The sequence below is a fragment of the Pongo abelii genome, chromosome 4, assembly GCF_028885655.2.
Source record: "Pongo abelii isolate AG06213 chromosome 4, NHGRI_mPonAbe1-v2.0_pri, whole genome shotgun sequence".
Classification (NCBI taxonomy): domain Eukaryota; kingdom Metazoa; phylum Chordata; class Mammalia; order Primates; family Hominidae; genus Pongo; species Pongo abelii.
The window spans coordinates 179,983,255-180,002,664 of NC_071989.2; the positions used below are offsets into that span (position 1 = coordinate 179,983,255).

The 19,410-nt window shown below is 38.7% G+C and overlaps 1 protein-coding gene across 13 annotated transcripts in view; it reads left to right on the forward strand.

The window, feature by feature from the left end:
- Positions 1–19,410, forward strand: part of RANBP17 (RAN binding protein 17) — a 434,785-nt gene that overhangs the window by 249,208 nt on the left and 166,167 nt on the right. For 7 of the 13 annotated variants that reach the window (XM_054556222.2, XM_054556228.2, XM_054556220.2 and 4 more), the window contains one exon: positions 18,430–18,495. The exons of the other annotated variants lie outside the window; for them this stretch is intronic. In XM_054556222.2, the coding sequence (XP_054412197.1) occupies positions 18,430–18,495 (66 nt within the window). The remainder of the gene's footprint in view (positions 1–18,429; positions 18,496–19,410) is intronic. 13 annotated transcript variants of the gene reach the window in all.

Below are 19,410 nucleotides of genomic sequence, written 5' to 3' on the forward strand. Positions count from 1 at the left end.
ATACATGGAGTCAGAAGAGTTAGTAAGGTTAATGTTTGGTGAGCAGGGATAACAGTTGTCCTCAATATAACTTTGCTTGTGGGCATAGACTTAATACTTGACAAAGCCAAGAAGGGCCTGGATTTTTCCTACTTTGTTTCTTGCACTATCTCTAAAATTTTTCTCAGAGCTTTGTTTAATTCCTTGAAAGTTTTATATCTTCAATAAATGTTTGTAGGATAAAAATGGCATATTGTGTCCAAACAAACAAAAAAAAGGTAAATACTTAAAAGGAAAGTAAGATTATACCATGGAAACAAAGGATATTATGCAGCAAGCAGGTCATTGTCACCACAGACAGACAATACTATTTTGGCTATATGAACTCTTTAAAAGGAGGTTTATAGACTGTCACCAGACTCATGAAAAAAGTAACACTGATTGACGGATCTGGTAAAGGAACAGCAGAACAAGAGATGATTTTGTCTTAACTTCTCTTAAAGAGTTCATATAACCAAATAGTATTGTCTGTCTGTGGTAACAATGACCTGCTTGCAGCATAATATTCTTTGTTTCCATGGTGTAATCTTACTTTCGTTTTAAGTATCTGCCTTTTTTGTTGGGACACAATCTGCCATTTTTATCCTGTAAACATTTATTAAGATATATAATTTGCAAGGAATTAAACAAAGCTCTATAAAAAAATTTTAGAGATAGTGCAAGAAACAAAGCAGGAAAAATCCAGGGCCTTCTTGGCTTTGTCAAGTATTAGCTCTATGCCCCACAAGCAAAGTTATATAAGTTGCCTGAGTCTTGGCTTCCCCTTTAAAACTTGGGGATAAAAATCCCTACTTCAAAATCATGTCTGGCATAGAGTAGATACTTAATAAAAGCTGGTTTTCTTTCTTTCTTCCTGCTTCCCCATATAGCATGTGTACAGCATAATTGTAATCAGGGAACCCACCCAAACTGCAGGTTGCAAATCTATCTGAAGATGTATCACTAAACAGTCTCCTGCTTAAATAGTCACTGTCACATCATCTGCCTTTCATGTGATCACGCGTCTTTTCCCTGCCTACTAAACTACCAATGGTTAATTTTTTAGATTTGAGCACTCTTGGCAATTATTACCCATGCTACTACAACTTACAAATAGAGAAAAATTATGTTACTCTTGGGATGGGAATGCAGTCATTGTGTGTGAACAGCCATTCATCCATTCACTCATTCATTTACTGACAAAAATTTTAGTACCTCCTATGTTCCAGACATGGAACAGACATGCTCCTGACAAATACCATTAACTCTTATAATGTAATAGATATTTTAATCTTAGCTATCGTATTATTATCCAATATCATTAAATACCAGGCCAAGCTCTTGAAATAAATTATTTAATTTATACAATGGTTCCTCCAAGGTAGGTGCTATAATTAACCCTCATTTTACAGATAAGGAAATTGAGTCCTAGAGAAGTTAAGTGATATCCCGAAGTTCACATAGCTAATAAAAAAAGGAGCTAGGATTCAGACCTTAGGCACTTTGAGTCTAGAATGTGTGATTTTTAACTTGTGTGCCAGGAGGTCTCAAAGTGAGTTTCAGGGACTTATTAGAGATCCCCAAGACCCTTTCAGGGAGTCAGTGAGATCAAAACTACTTTTAAAATAATACTAGAATAATATTTACCTTTTTCACTCTCATGAATGTACAATGGAGTTTTCTAGAAGCTCTGTGCCATTATGATATCACCACAGATTGAATGCAGAAGCAGATATGAAAGAAACTTATAAAATGTAAAACAGCACCACTCTAATTTAAAAAGGTTTTGTTTCAGAAAATACAGCTTTTTCACAAAAATGTATTATTTATATTAACATGCCATACATTTATTTTTTTAAAATAAATTAATATTTTTTAATTCTCAGTTTTAATTTCTAATATGGTAAATATCAGTTGATATAACCTACATAAATAAAAGCTTCCTGGGTTCTTCAGGAATTTTTTTAAATTACGAAAGCGTCCATGTACAAAGAGTTTCAGAACTGCTACTCTACAGTGTTAGAACCTTCCTCATATTTCAGAACCTCGTATTTCAGAATGTTTCTTTTGGCATACATTTTGTATGTTTTAAGTTAACCTCCCAACTTCAGACAATCCAGCCATTCTGTTAAGAAAAGCCTTTCTTACAAGTTGTCAGAATTGTTAGCAGTAATACTTGAGACCTTTGTATATTCTTTGACCCTGTTTACCTGCTCCAAGAGCTTACAGTACATACCAGAATATCATGATTCTGGTGTACTTGAGTCACTTTTAAAGTTAATTTTTATGAAATACATAGAATGATTTTATAATTAAAGCAGATTGGGTGTAAATGTTTATATTTCAGTATATCACTGGTATGACAACTGGTATATCACTATCTCCAAAAGTTTATCCAGCCACAAAGAGGGAATATTCTGTTTTCTTTCTTAGATAATGAAATGGTTGAATGTTTTAATACAGTTTATTGAATAATATATTTGCCAGCATTTTAGAAGCATTATAGAGTATGGCACCCTAGATGGTTTCTAACAGAACTGTTTATTTATTTCATTTAACAAACAGTTGTTCATCATATGCCAGACCCTTTGCTTAAGTACCAGGGACACAGACTAAATGTGGTCTTGGTTTTTAAAAATCTTATGAGTGGCCAGGTATGGTAGCTCAAGCCTGTAATCCTAGCGCTTTGGGAAGCCAAGGCAGGAGGATCACTTGAGGCCAGGAGTTTGAAACCAGCCATGGCAGTTTAGTGAGACCGTGTCTCTACAAAAAAATTTTGAAAGTGGCTGAACATGGTGGTGTGCGCCTATAGGCCCAACTGCTTGGGAGGATGTTTGCAGCCGGGAGTTCAAGAATGCGGTTAGCTATGATTATGCCGCTGCACTCCAACCTCGGTCACAGAGCAAGACCCTGTCTCTAAAACGAAACAAAACAAAAACTTTATGTTAGGGGAGATAAAAAAAGAAAACAAATGAAAGAGATTTTTGCCAAGCTACTATTAAACTTCTTAAAAATAACATCTTTTTTGTTCTTGATGAATGATAATTATCATTGATTCTATGTGAATAAAATGTAGCCTATTTGATATGAGTGTAGTATATTAGCAAATTCTACTCCCATTATGAAATGGAAATTATTGAGATCTAATACAATGATAAAGTATTTCATAAAACAATGACTATTCTATTTCTAATCTCTCTCAAGATAAAATGAGATAATATTGTCTATGTATATAGTGGACACAGAGACTGTTCACTCTAAGACAAAGTTAATTGCCATGAGTTTGTACATGTGATCATCAAAAAGAACAGTATCCTAAATTTCCCAGAAAGTTGTGAAACATGTAGGTGTAGATTTTAAATAACTAGACTGCATATCCAAATATTACAGTGGACGTATACCCCTTTTTATGCTGAACAAACTGATCGCAGTTTAAATTTTTGCAGCTAGGAATGCTTTATAGGTCTGCCTTACTTATATACTTACTTAGTGCACAATCTAACGGGATTCTAACAAGTATCACATTACTGGTATTTCACGGGAAAGGGGAAGTGGGACTCCCATGTGGTAAATATCGTTAGCTTAGAATTAATAGATGACAGTTTGTCCAGAAACAAAGTTAAAAATCTAAAACTTGCTAGCAAAATTTTTACTACTAAAAATTTTATTCTAATGAAGTATGAACTTGGTATTACCCTGAACTTAATAACATCTTTTGAGATGCACAGTGTCACGCTAACCTGGAACAGTATCTGAGTCCTAGCCCAGCCATTTAGATTATGTGGAGTTTCTAGGGCCCAGTAAAAATAGACATGAATAAAGAGGTACATTTTAATGAAATTGTGGCTTTGTTTTGAATTTTTAAATGTTGTATAGATTAATGATCAGTTTTACTAACTTCTTGTAGAGAGAATTAAAGACAGGTAAATTTTAAGATTTCTTGGCTTGGTATTCCTGTTAGAGGAGGAGGGAGATGTAGTTAGAAAAGTATACAATGTATTGCTAATTTTTGGAAAATAAAAAATGTATTTTCATAACACCAGCTATTACTGAAATAAAACTCAATGAAATATTCCTGACTGGTAAAGATACTGTGATTTTTTTTTTCTGGGGAAGGGGCAAGTTGCCCCTGCCCTCCCATCTTCTACTAAGAGGGACTAGAATCTCTGGTATGATTTGAGAACTTTATGTTTATCAAAATGATGATGGATGGTAGAAAGATGGGGAGAAGTATTCCAAGAATGGGAATTAAAATATTAATAACACTGGTGTGATGGCCAGAGTCCTGAGCACTGTCTTACTAGCCTGTTGATTTCTTTTTTTAAAATTCTTGTTTTTCCCTGTTTTAAAACATTTTCTAATTGACACATAATAATTGTACATATTTATGGGGCACATAGAGATGTTGTGATACATATAATGTATAGTGATCAGATCAGGATTTTTAGCATATCCATCATCTCAAACATTTGTCATTTCTTGGGAATATACAATATCTTCTATTTAAAATTGTATAATATATTATTGTTAACTATAGCCATTCTACTATAATTAGAATTTATTCCTCCTATCTAGCTGTAATTTTGTGTGTGTGGGTGTGTTTTTAACAAATCTCTCCTTATCTTCCTATTCTCCCTAGCCTTTCCCAGCCTTTAGTATTCTCTATTCTACTTTTTACTTCTATGAGACCAACTCTTTCTTAGCCTCCACATGTGAGTGAGAACATGCAGTGTTTCACTTTCAGTTTGGGCTTATTTCACTTAACATAATGCCTGCAGTTCCATCCATGATTCCGTGAATGATAGGATTTCCTTCTGTTTTATGGATGAATAATATTCCGTTGTGTATGTGTACCACATTTTCTTTATCCATTTATCCACGAATGGACATATAGGCTGATTCCATATCTTGGCTGTTATGAATAGTGCTGCAACAAACATGGCGGCACGGGTGGTGGTGCAGATGTCCCTTTGATCTACTGATATCCTTTCATTTGGTAAAGTACCAGTAATAGGATTGTCAAATCATAAGGTAGTTCTATTTGTAGTATTTTGAGGAACCTCCATATTTTCTCCGTAGTGGCTATACTATCACATTCCCACCAACAGTATATAAACAGTATTTTGTCCACATTCCCACCAGCATTTTTTTTGTTCTTTTTGATAATAGCCATCCTAATGGGATGAAATGATATTTCATTGTGGTTTTGATTTGCATTTCCCTGATGATTAGTGATTAAATATGTTTGTTGGCCATTTGTATGTCTTCTCTTGAGAAATGTCTGTTCAGATTATTTGCCGATTTTCTTTTTTTATTATTATTATTTTTTGGGGATGGAGTCTTGCTCTGTTGCCCAGGCTGGAGTGCAATGGTTTGGCTCACTGCAACCTCCTTCTCCCAGGTTCAAGCGATTCTCTTGCCTCAGCCTCCCGAGTAGCTAGGATTACAGATGCACACCATGAGGCCCAGCTAATCTTTGTATTTTTAGTAGAGATGGGGTTTCACCATGTTGGCCAGGCTAGTCTTGAACTCCTGACCTTGTGATCTACCTGCCTCAGCCTCCCAAAGTGCTGGGATTACAGACGTGAGCCACTGCACCTGGCCTCTTTGCCCATTTTCTAATTGCATTATTTGTGGGGTTTTGTTGTTGTTGTTGTTTTGCTGTTGTGATGTTAGAGTTCCTTGTATATTCTAGATATTAATCCCTTGCCAATTAATAGTTTGCCATTATTTTCTCCCATCCTGTAGGTTGTCTGTTCACTCTATTGATTGTTTCCTTTGCTGTGCAGAAGGTATTTAATTTGATATAATCCCATTTATTTACTTTTGTTTCTGTTGCCTGTGATTTTGAGGTCTTACGCATAAAATATTTCCCAGACCAATGTCCTGAAGTGTTTTCGTCTGGTAGTTTTATTGTTTTAGGTCTTACATTTAGGTCTTTGATCTATTTTGAGTTGATTGTCATATAAAGTGAGAGTTGGAGGTCTAGTTTTATACTTCAGCATTAATTTGGATTAATTTGGGGGTTCTCTATTCTGTTTTATTGGTCCATCTTTCTGTTTGTATGCCAGTACCATACCGTTTAGCTTACTACAGCTTTGTATTACATTTTGAAGTCTGGTAGTCTAATGCCTGCAGCTTTATTCTTTTTACTCAATGTCATTTTGGCTATATTTGGGGTCTTTGTGCTTCCATACGAATTTTAGGATTTTTTTTCTATTTCTGTGAAGAATGTCATTGGCATTTTCTTTTTTTTTTTTTAATTATACTTTAAGTTTTAGGGTACATGTGCACAATGTGCAGGTTAGTTACATACGTATACATGTGCCATGCTGGTGTGCTGCACCCATTAACTCGTCATTTAGCATTAGGTATATCTCCTAATGCTATCCCTCCCCCCTCCCCCCACCCCACAACAGTCCCCAGAGTGTGATGTTCCCCTTCCTGTGTCCATGTGTCTCATTGTTCAATTCCCATCTATGAGTGAGAACATGTGGTGTTTGCTTTTTTGTCCTTGCGATAGTTTACTGAGAATGATGATTTCCAATTTCATCCATGTCCCTACAAAGGACATGAACTCATCCTTTTTTATGGCTGCATAGTATTCCATGGTGTATATGTGCCACATTTTCTTAATCCAGTCTATCATTGTTGGACATTTGGGTTGGAAATTCTTTCTTCTCCTTGGTCTAGTCTGTGAAGCTGTCAATTGTATTTTTCATTTCACTCATTGACTTCTTTAGCTGTAGTCTGTTCTTTTTATGCTGTCTCTTAATTGAATTTCTCATTCAAATTGGGAATTGTTTTCTTGATTTTCTTGAATTGTCTAGCTGTATTCTCTTGTATCTCACTGAGTTTTCTTAGGAATATTGCTGTGAATTATTTTTCTGGCATTTCATATATTTCCTTGTGATTGGAGTCTGTTACTGGTGAATTATTGTATTCCTTTAGACATGTTATGTTTCCTTACTTTTTCATGTTTGGTGTGTCCCTAGGTTGATTTCTATACATCTGGTTTCAGAATTGCCTCTTCCAATTTTATGAAGTCGGTTTGACAGACAATGATTTACTTGTATGAATTTTTCATTGATAGACAAAGATTTATTCATATGAATGGGTTTGTTATGGTTTGGTGGCTTTGGTTTTATGTGGATGCAGCAGTGACTTCTGTGTTCCTTCTTTAGCTGTAATCCACGCTAGTCGTGTATGCAAGTGTCTCAGTGGCCTAGAATGAGAGACTTTATGGTGGCGGTGGTCCAGCTCTGCTGAGGGTGGGCTCAAAAGGCTGTTTCTCATGTTAGGAGCATATGTGTGCCACAGTGGGTCTGCCAATTTGGAGCTGGTATTGGGGCTATGGGTTGTTACTCTGACCAGGAGCATGTGCACACAGTTCCTCAGCTGTCCTGGGGGTGTGCTTGCCAGGAGTGGCCCTTGGGGCTATTTCTCAGGCTTGGGACATGGGTGCATAACTGCTCCACCAGTCTGAGGGCATGTGTGCCAGGGGCAGCCTGTGGGGCTGCTATTCAGGCCTGGAACGCAAGTGCGAGGCTGCTCTGCCAGACAGGGTTGTATCTTCCAAGAGCACCCGCGGAGCTGTTTCTCAGGACCTGTTGCAGGCACAGGGCCGTTGCGCAGGTCAGGAACTTATCTGCAGAGCTTGGGGTGCTACAGGGCTGCTTCTCAGGTTCTGAGTTGGCTGATTCGCTGTTCTGCTGGCCCAGTAGCATGTTGGCTGTTCAGAGGCTTGAGAGCTCCCACTCAGGGCAGAACATGCAGCAGTTTGTTAGGCTGAAGGGCGGGTTCACACCGGGTGAGACTGCCAGACTGTTGTTCTGGGTAGAAGTGAGGACAGTGGGAGGTGGTTTTCCTACTGCGCAGGACCAGAGTCACAGCCACTCCTGGGACCAGGCTCCATGCAACTAGGTGTGTGGTGTTCAGCCACTGGTGTGGGCTTGCTGAAAAGAAGATGGGAGCTGCAGTGCTGGATAAATGCAGTAGTTACTCACCCCCACCACACCCCCACCCCTGCCTAGAAGGGCACACTCCAGAGGTGCCTCTGATCTCAAGATGGCACTGTGCTACAGCAGCTTGATTTGTGGGGTGAGTAGAGGGTGGGAGAGTTGTATTCCTTACTCAGGGCAGTGCAGCTGCATGAATTTCCAGCAATACTTTAAACTGGGCTCAGGGATTGAGAGGACTGTTGCATTCTCCTGTAGTAAGGACTGCCATTGTTTTTGGTGGCATTGGGGGCTGGTGGGGTTCTTCTGCTTACGTTTTCCCTGCAATAGGACCTCCCTCATGGCTCTAGGCAGATCCAGTCCACACAGGGAAGATAGAGTGCAGAGGTCACTGGTGCCTCAATGCTGCCCTCCTGGACTTCCAGTCCCCACAGGTCTGTCTGCACTCCCCTGCTGTACTCTAGTGCTCTCCTTTCATCACTCCAGTCAAATCATATCTGTTTATTTATTGCCTTGGTTTTTTTCTTTTGGAGTCAACGAGCATCAGGTGTGTCTAGTCAGCTGTCTTGCTGACGTCTTGCCTGTGTATTTCAAGAAAGTTTGAAAGTGTGCTTTGAGTGTGACTTCAAGATGGCTGACTACAGGTGCCCTACACTCGCCTCTTCCACAAATAAGGGACCAAAATAGTAAAGTATAAATACACACTGAATAGAGCTTCTAGGAAAAAACACTGGAGTTTAGCATGGAAGTGACAGGGAACCTCTGAGGCACAGTAGGAGGAAGTGAAGCAGCCAGCCTGGCCAGGATTGGCTCAGAGCCAGGAGGAACACCACACTGCAAATAAAAGGCAAGCAAGAGATCTGTAACAGTCCATGTTCCCACTGCAGACTCCTGCAGTCCTAGCCATAGGAGTGCCCCTTGGCCTTTGGAGGCCCTGAGAGTAGTATAGGAAGCTACTTGTAGTCCACGCAGTGGCATTGTTCTAGAGAGGGAGTTTGTACTGTTTCTCACACCCCTCCCTGCAAAAAGCTGCAGCATAGTGCCATTTTGGGAGCCCAGCCACTGCCAGATTACATTCTGCCCTGGAGCCCAGCAGCCTTTGTATCCCCACATACCTGGAGTCCTACTGGCATCCTCCCATGTCCACTCAGAGGGCTTCAGTGCTGTGATGCTGACTGGACCCAGTGGTGCAGCCAGGTTCCCAAAACTCTAGCTAATGCAGTCCTCTGCACCATATGAAACAGGCAGTGCAGCACACCAGGGGTAGGAGAGTGGCCCTGGGACAAAGGGAGCCAAAGCATGCACTCCCCAGAGCCTGAGAACTGCCTCCCTGGTGTTGCTGCCGTAGACAGTAACCCTGCCCCTGCCACTGGTAGGGGTGCTGGCATACCCGCATGTGCCTTCAGAGGCCCTGGGGATTGACCCACCAGAGCTAGCACCCATGTGCACCACCAATGCACCTGAATACAGGCACATGCCACCTGCTGGTACCCACACATGTCATCCAGGGACCCAAGGACATACCTGCCCTGCTCACCATCACTGCTTCCTATGTGTACCATCCAGGGATTGGCCTGACTTGTACACCAGATGCCAGCACCCACACACAGCTACCAGGACCCAGCTCACCCAAACTGCCAATGCCAACGCTGGCACACATGTATGTCATTTGGGGGATCAAGGGTTTAAGTTAGGTGGTTGCCTTTCCACTGCTACTGCCACTGCTCGTGTCATAGACATTGCCTAGAGGGTTGATAAAATGCCCACCCCACTGCCACTGCTACTTCTAAACACACCACCTGGAGGCCCGAGGAGTGGCCTGTCAATACCTGCCCACCATTGGCACCCACATACATTCCCTAGGGGCCCAAGAACTGGCGAACATGGCCTGCTACTGCATGGTTGCCTAAGAGCTAACCCACCTGGTGTCCCCATCTTAAGCAAAGCCTCACCACAGCCTCCACTAACAACTGTGGCCTAAACCACGGAGGAACTTACAGGCACCACTGTAAGGAACAGCCAAAGGAATTGGCTACTGCACCCATGCAGGGAGCACATTACTGCACCTCCCCAGAATCAAAAGCCAAAGCACTCTACTTAACCAACACTACAGAAACTATTTCCCTGTGGAGGGTAGTCTGTATAATTAAAAGGAGCAACTTACCAAGATGCAGAGATATCAACATAAGGACATGAGAAACATGAAAAAGCAGGGAAACATGGTAATTCCAAAGGAGCACATTAATTCTCTAAAGTAACAGATCCCAAAGAAAAGAAAATCTATAAAATGCCTTAAAAAGAATTCAAAATAATGATGATACAAGAAAACACAGATAAACAATAACAAGAAATCAGGAAAACAATTCATGATCTCAATGAGAAATTTATCAAAAAGATAGATGGCACAACATCATGAAACCAAAGAATTCAGTGAAGGAAATTTTAAAAAAGGCAGTCAAGAGCTTCAGCAATACACTAGATCAAGCAGAAGAAAGAGTATCTGAACTTGAAGACAGGTTGCTTGAAATTATATAGGCAGAGAAAGAAAAGATAAAAGAATAAAAATTAATGAAGAAACCCGGTATACCATATGAGATGCCATAAAGTAACCAGATTTCCTACTTTTGTTAATTTTTAGAAGGGGAAGAGATGGAAAAGTCATAGAAAACCTATTTAACGAAATACTAGCTGAAAACTAATCTTGCAAAATATATGTCTTGCAAAAAGATACAGACTTCCAGATACAGGAAACTCAAAGATCCCCTAATATATTCAACCCAAAAGGTCTTCTCCAGATCACATCATAGTCAAACTGTCAAAAGTCAAAAACCTAAAGATAATTATAAAAAACAACAAAAGTGTTCAGTTAACATATAAGGGAATGTTTATATGGGACAGTATCTACTGTTATGAAGACACATGAAAGTATAAAACTCACTGGTAGAGCAGATACACACAAAAAAGAAGGGAGTCAATCATCACTACAAAAAGAACCACCAAATCATAAATGTAAACAACAAAAGAGGAAGACCAGAACAAAGGATATACAAAACAATCGGAAACTAATAAAGTGGTAGGAGTAAGTCATCACCTGTCAGTTATAACCTTGAATGTAAACTGTTTAAATTTCTCCAATTAAAAGATATAGATTGGCTGAATGGACATAAAAAGTAGGACCCAACTATATGCTGCCTACAAGAAACTCACTTTGCCTGTAGACACATAGATTGAAAGTAAAGGGATGGGCTGGGCGCGGTGGCTCACGCCTGTAATCCCAACACTTTGGGAGGCCAAGGCGGGCAGGGCAGATCACCTGAGGTCAGGAGTTCAAAACCAGCCTGGCCAACATGGCGAAACCCCATCTCTATTGAAAAAATACAAAAATTAGCCAGGTGTGGTGACAGATGCCTATAATCCCAGCTACTCGGGAGGCTGAGGCATGAGAATCACTTGAACCCAGTAGGTGGAGGTTGCAGTGAGCTGAGATCACACCAGTGCACTCCAGCGTGGGTGACAGAGTGAGACTATGTATCAAAAAAAAAAAAAAAAGAAAGAAAGTGAAGGGATGGAAAAAGATATTCCACGCACACAGTAACCAAAAGCTGCCAGAAGGAACTGTATATCAAACAAAGGGGAAAAAAAAAGAGAGACAAAGAAGGCCATTATAAAATGATAAAGAGATGAGTGCAACAAAAGGATATAATAGTTGTAAATATATATGCACTCAACAATGGAGCACTGAGATATATACAGCAAATACTATTAAGGCTAAAGAGAATGATGAAGTCCCCAGCTATTATTGTATTGGTGTTTAACGCTGTGCTTTCAGCATTCAACAGATTATTTAGGCAAAAAATCCACAAAGAAACATTGGATTTGATCTGCACTGTAGACCAAATGGACCTAACAGACATTTACAGAACATTTAGCCCAATACCTGCAAAGTATACATTCTTTTTATCAGCACTTGGAACACACTCCCAGGATCGCCACATGTTAAGACACACAAAAACAATCTCAGTAAAATTTTTTTTTTTTTTGGGACGGAGTCTTGCTCTGTCGCCCAGGCTAGAGTGTAATGGCACGATCTCGGCTCACTGCAACCTCTGCCTCCTGGGTTCAAGCAATTCTGCCTCAGCCTCCAGAGTAACTGGGACTACAAGCACGCACCACCACACTTGGCTATTTTTTTGTATTTTTAGTAGAGATGGAGTTTCACCATGTTGGCCAGGCTGGTCTCAAACTCCTGACCTCGTGGTCCGCCCGCCTTGGCCTCCCAAAGTGCTGGGATTGCAGGTGTGAGCCACTGTGCCTGGCCGTAAATTTTTAAAAATTGAAATTATGCCACATATCATAATTGACCACAATGGGATAAAACTAGAAATTAGTAATGAGAAGAACTTTGCAAACTGTACAAATACATGCAGTGTAAACATTATGCTCCTGAATAACCACTGGGTCAATGGATAAATAAAGAAGGAAATTTTTAAAAACTCTTGAGTCAAATGAAAATGGAAACAAAACATACCAAAACCTATGTGATACTGTAGCAGCAGTCTGAGAAGGAATTTTATAGCAATAAACTCCTACATCAAAAAAGTAGAAAGATTTCAAATAAACAACCAAATGATGCACATCAAGGAACTAGAAAAATAAGAACAAACCCCAAATTAGTTGAAGGACAGAAATAATTAAGATCAGAGCAGAATTAAACATAATAGAAACTAAAATAAAAATACAAAATATCAATGAAATAAAAAGTTGGTTTTCTGAAAATATAAATAAAATTGATAAGCTGCTAGCTAAACTAACCAGGGACCAAAGAGAGAAAACCCAAATAAATAAATCCAGAAACAAAAGAGGAGACATTACACTGATACCACAGAAATACCAAGGATCATTTGAGACCATTATGAACAAAAATACGCTAACAAAATTGGAAAGCCTAGACAAAATTGGATAAATTTCTATACGCATACAACCTACCCAAATTGACCCAAGAAAAAGTAGAAAACCTGAACAGACCAATAACAAGTAACAAGACTGAATCAGTAATAAAAAGTCTCCCAAAAAAGAAGAGCCCAGGACTGCATGGCTTTAGTACTGAATTTTACCAAACTTATAAAGATGATCTAATATCTCACACCAATGCTTTTCAGACTATTTCAGAAAATTGAAATGGAGAGAATTCTTTCTAAGACATTCTGTAAGGTCGGCAATACCTTGATACCAAAACCAGACAAGAACACGAGAAAACATAAAAACTATAGGCCAGTATTTCTGATGAACATAGATGCAAAAACCCTCAACAAAATACTTGCAAACCAAACAGCACATCAAAAGATAATACACCATAATCAAGCAGGATTTATCCCAGGGATGCAAGGATGGTTCATCATATGTAAATAAATGAACGTGATACATCACATCAACAGAATGAAGGGCAAAAGCCATATGATCCTCTCAATAGATGCAGAAAAACATTTGATAAAATTCAACATGCCTTCGTGATAAAAATTCTCAATAAATTTGTTACAGAAGGAATATATCTCAACATAAGAAAAGCTATATATGACAAACCCACAGCTAACATACTGAACTGGGGAAAGTTGAATGTCTTTTCTCTAATAACTGGAACAAGACAAAGATGAGACGACCTGCAGAATGGGAGAAAATATTTGCAAACTATTCATCTGACAAGTTACTTATATCCAGAATATGCAAGGAATGTAAACAACAGGAAAAAAAATAGTTTTATTAAAACATGGGCAAAGGATTTGAATAGACATTTCTCAAGACATACAAATAGCCAAAAAGTATATGAAAAAAATCTTCACTATTACTGATCATCCATGAAATGCAAATCAAAACCACAATGAAATGTCTTCTCATTGCAGTTAGAATGGTTATTATCAAAAAGACAATAAATAACAAATGCTGAAAAAGATGAGGTGAAAAGGGAACTGTCATACACTCTGGGAAAGTTAATTAGTACAACCATTGTAGAAAAATAGTATAGAGGTTTCTCGATAAACAAAAATAGAACTACCATATGATTCAGCAATCTCATTACTGGGAATTTATCTAAAGGAAAGAATATCAGGCCGGGCACGGTGGCTCACACCTGTAATCCCAGCACTTTGGGAGGCCGAGGCAGGCAGATCACGAGCAGGAGATCGAGACCATCCTGGCTAACACAGTGAAACCCCGTCTCTACTAAAAATACAAAAAATTAGCCAGATGTGGTGGCGGGTGCCTGTAGTCCCAGCTACTTGGGAGGCTGAGGCAGGAGAATGGCGTGAACCTGGAAGGCAGAGCTTGCAGTGAGCCGAGATCACGCCACTGCACTCCAGCCTGGGTGACAGTGAGACTCCATCTCAAAAAAAAAGAATATCAGTATATCAAAGAGACATCTGTACATTCATGTTTATTGTGGCACTATTAGCAATAGCCAAGATATGGAATCAACCTAAGTATCCATCAATGAATGAATGGATAAAGAAAATGTTGTATATATACACAATGGAATGCCATTCAGCTATGAAAAAAAGAGTGAAATCATGTCATCGAAGCATCCATTCATTCCATTAGATGAAACTGGAGGTCATTATATTAAGTCAAACAAGCAGTCACAGAAGGACAGTTATCTCATGTTCTTTCTCATATGTGAGAGCTAAAAAAATTGATCTCATGGAGATCTAAAGTAGAATGATGACTACCAGAGGCTGAGAATGGAAGGGACGGGATGAACCCCCAGAGGGGTTAATGGGTAGAAACCTAGTTATATAAAGGAATAAGTTCTAGTGTTTGATAGTACAATAAGATGACTATAGCTACCAACAATGTGTCATATATTTCAAGATAGCTACAAGAGAGGATTTGAAATATTCCCATCACAAAGAAGTGACAAATGTTTGAGGTGCTGGATATCCTAAATATCTTGATTTTATCATTACACATTTTATTCATGTATCAAAATATCATGTGTACCTCATAAATATATACAATGATTATTTTATTAATAAAAAAATAAAAGTCAAGACCTCCCCCAAAAAAAATTTGGACATGAATTGCAATAATGGAAACTCTGCCCTCTACACTTTATATAAATGGCAACTAATATATTTGCCTATTTATTCTTTCAATAGATATTAATGAGTGCTTATAAAGAATACCAGTATAAATAAATTAGTTCTAGCCCTGCCTTTAATGAGCATATAATACAGTTGAAGAGATTAAGTTCCTACTTTAGTTGGTGAACTCCTCAAGGATAGTCACTGTATCCTGTCTCTCTCCCCAACCCCCATCACCATTCTCTATTACAGAGCCTGCCCGGCGTCTTAAAGGTTTTTAAAATCCTTAACCTCACGTTGAAAGGGAAAGAGGGAAGAATGGGTAGAGAGACATAAAGCAACAAGTCTAGCTGTCATTGTTTCTGAAAATCAATCAAAATGAAAATACAATTTTATCAGTTTCTGAAATTACAATGTAGATCAGTAGGAAACAATTTATAGCAATTCTTTTACCACACATTTGTTGCAAAAATGCAATCAGTTTCTACTACCTGACTGGGGTGATATTTCAGATAGCTAAGTTATAATTAATTAAAGCTGTGTGGACTTTTAGCTTAGAAAACAGCTTCCTCTTCCTTCTGCTCACCCCGTGACCCAACCCATCCCTATATCGCCACCGCTGGCTTCAATCTGACACTGTAGTCAAGCCCAGAGCAACTTCTGTGGGTCAGGGGAGGTGACAGGCATTCTGTGCCTAGCCGTTTGGCTAGGCATTGCAGCTTCAGAACTCTTCTCACCATTTCTAAATTGTGTCTAATGGGACTGTTAACCAGTGGCCACCAAAGCTACCATTTCCAATGAGCAATTCTGTGAAATTATGTCACAGAAATAAATTAGTATGAAATTTATAGAGAATTTTCTCTTTATGACAATCTAAGAAATCAGAGTCACACCTTATCATGCATAGTTGTCATACTGGCTTTGTCCTAGACTGACCCAGGTCCAATTCCACCCTCTGGGCTTGTAGAGTTTCTCTGTTCCAATGTGCAGAATGCTTAGAACAGGATAGGCCCCCAGAAGTGAGTTATGTTGTTATCTTTCACAATCATATGAATAGTATTAGATGGAGCCAGAAAACAATAAAAATTCTACAAAAATAATGAAACTAATTTGTGCAACGTGAGAAAAGAAAATGGACATTTTGCAAATCTATTTGGTGTCAGGGCTCTACTTTTTAAAAGGAAAATCATGGTCTGTGGTGTACATGTTAAGGGAAGGACTTAAATTCACAATAATAGGTATTCTGGTTACAGCATGGAAGAACTATATCATTGTTGAAGTAAAACTCACCGAAGCTTCAGCATACAACTAAATTGTACTTTGCATAAGAACATTAAAACAATTCTTGGAACACTCTCCTCCCCCATCACTAACCACCCACCAAAATACAAGAAATTATAGTAAGAAATATCACTCTCTTGGAATAAGCACAGGAGAAGAAATTGCAAACAGATTATTAGAAAATGTCATTCATCGTTTTCATTTTCTTTGGAAATTTAGCTTTTCTCCCTGAATATATTATAATATTTTCTTTTTTCTCACAATTTTAAAATATGCTCAATCAGAATACTTTAAAAAGACTTTTTTTTTTTTTTTTTTGAGACAGAGTTTCGCTCTTCTTGCTCAGGCTGGAGTGCAATGGCATGATCTCGGCTCACTACAACCTCCGCCTCTGGGGTTCAGGTGATTCTCCTGCCTCAGCCTCCCAAGTAGCTGGGACTACAGGCATGCGCCACTATGCCTGGCTAATTTTGTATTTTTAGCAGAGACGGGGTTTCTGCATGTTGGCCAGACTGGCCTCGAAATCCCGACCTCAGGTGATCGGCCCCACACCCGACCAAAAAAATACTTTTTTATATATATGTAGAAACACCATTTTATTTGTAAAATATGTCAGATGCTTTTTATTAAGAAGTATTTTGAGAATACAGATACACCATCAAATTGACTGTTATCTTTGTATAATTGTATTACAAGTTATGTTGTGAAGATGAAAAGCTAGTTTCCCTTCTAGCTACTTTTGGTGAATAGAAATTAGGAGTGTTATAGCATTTTATTTCTAATAAAACTATAGTATACATGTTTATGATTATTTAAAGAAATTTGTTATGTTTCACATGTTCAGAGACTTTTGTCTTCGGAATTCCTTTGCTAACTCTAGCAATAATAAGGGCATGAACTTTTCAGTTACACAGAATTGGGTTCGCATATGGTTCTGTCACTTAGTAGCCTTTGGGCGAATTTTTCAAACTCAGATCCTCAGCTTTCTTGTCTACAAATTTACAATAGTAATATGTAACTCACAAGGCTGTTACAAGGATTAAAGGAGATTACCTGTAGTAAGCTCTCAAAATATGTTATTTTTCCATATAAAATATAAAATTTTCCTTAAAAATATTAAGATTATGTCATAAAGGTTTCTAAGCATTGCAAGTGGTTCCATTTATATCTGCTACTATTGCTTTCCAGATCCAGAAATAGCTTGCAAATAGTGGGATTCCTTTAGATGGAATAATGTTAATTTACCTAGCCCACTGCTACTGTATCGTACAGCTTGGGAAAATGTGCTGTTTTTGCAGTCTGTTCATTCAGATGGCTTATGAATTAAAAGCAGAGGCCTATCATGTTCTAAGATCCAGTAGTTCATTATTGCAAAATAAAATATCCATTTATTAGGCAAGGATTGTCTACAGTGTCTGCAAGAGTAAAGAGACCCACTCATAAGAATAAGTGTTGCTTTCAAATTTGTACTGAAGTATGCTGAAAAACATGTATACTATAGCTGTGATAATGAGCAGTACAGTAGAGAGAGGTGATTTATGATACCTGTTTCTGACAGCTATAGTGCAGAGATTCCCAGGGTAGCTGATCATGGCATTAGCATGCTGACAGCTCAGCATTTAGAACATTATGGTAATTTATCCTGCCTATGCTGTCACCTGCACTGTCAGAGTTTCTTTTTAATGATGGTATAACTATTTTGTTTGTTTGTACTGCATTCTTTTCATTTGGCTAATGCTTTCTCATTAGATTGAACCTAGTAAATGAGAGTAATTAAGTGCTTCCTATAGCTCAGATGCAATGATTAAGTTGCAGAGCTGCTACTGATTATGTTTTGTCATTTATCTCTATTAATCTGAGAATATTCCAGATGATAAACACATGTAATTTTTTGCTAATGTTCAATAGATGAAATTTATAGTTTCTCAATGGAGCCAAGCAGTAAATGTATATTTATATATAAATAATAGATTCTTACATGTGAACTTGCTTTAAATAAACATGTAAGTTACAACTAAAGTTTTTATAAAGGGAAAGACACTTTTAATTATCCTACTAAATTTATTCTATCCTGAAATATCCTTCTTTACTCTTCCAAGCCCTACCCCGCACCCAAGGGAAGGAAGGAGGGAAGGAAGGAAAGAGGAGAGAAAAGAAGGAAGGAGGTAAGGGAAGGAACAAAGGAAGGAAGGCTGGCTTAAATTATTATTATGGAGCAAGTTGTTTTTCTGACTTTAATTTTTTTTTTAATTGTCTGCAGGGAAAAGACTAAAATTTGTTTTGATAATAGTTTATTTGGGCTGAGCAGGGTAGCTCATGCATGTAATCCAGACACTTTGGGAGGCTGAGATGGGAGGATCACACAAACCCAGGAGTTCAAGACCAGTCTAGGGAACATAGGGGGACCCCATCTCTACAAAAAACTTAAAAATTAGCCAGGTATGGTGGTGCATGCCTGCAGTCCCAGCTATTCAGGAGGCTGAGGCAGGAGAATCCTTTCAGCCTTAGAGTTTGAGGCTGCAGTGAACCCTGATCACACCACTGCACTCTAGCCTGGGCAACAGAGCAAGACCCTATCTCAAGAAAAAAAAAAAACTTTGTTTGAAGTCCTTTCATTGACTCTGTACTGACAGTTTTTCAACTCTTTTTGTTTACTCTGATTTTCTAAGCTATAGTAATTTATTATTCCAGAAGAAAATATGTTTCAACTAAATTGTTTGTTAAATAATTCTTGAGATTAGTCAGAATGTTTGTCTTTTCTTTTGAGACGGGGTTTCGCTCTTGTTGCCCAGGCTGGAGTGCAGTGGCATGATCTCGGCTCACTGCAACTTCCGCCTTCTGGTTTCAAGTGATTCTTCTGCCTCAGCCTCCCGAGTAGCTGGGACTACAGGGGCCCGCCACCACAGTTGGCTAATTTTTGTATTTTTAGTAGAGACAGGGTTTCACAATGTTGGCCAGGCTGGTCTCGAACTCCTGACCTTGTGATCCACCCACCTCAGCCTCCCAAAGTGCTGGGATTACAGGCTTGAGCCACCACGCCTGGCCAAATGTTTGTCTTTTAATAAATTAAGCTAACATGT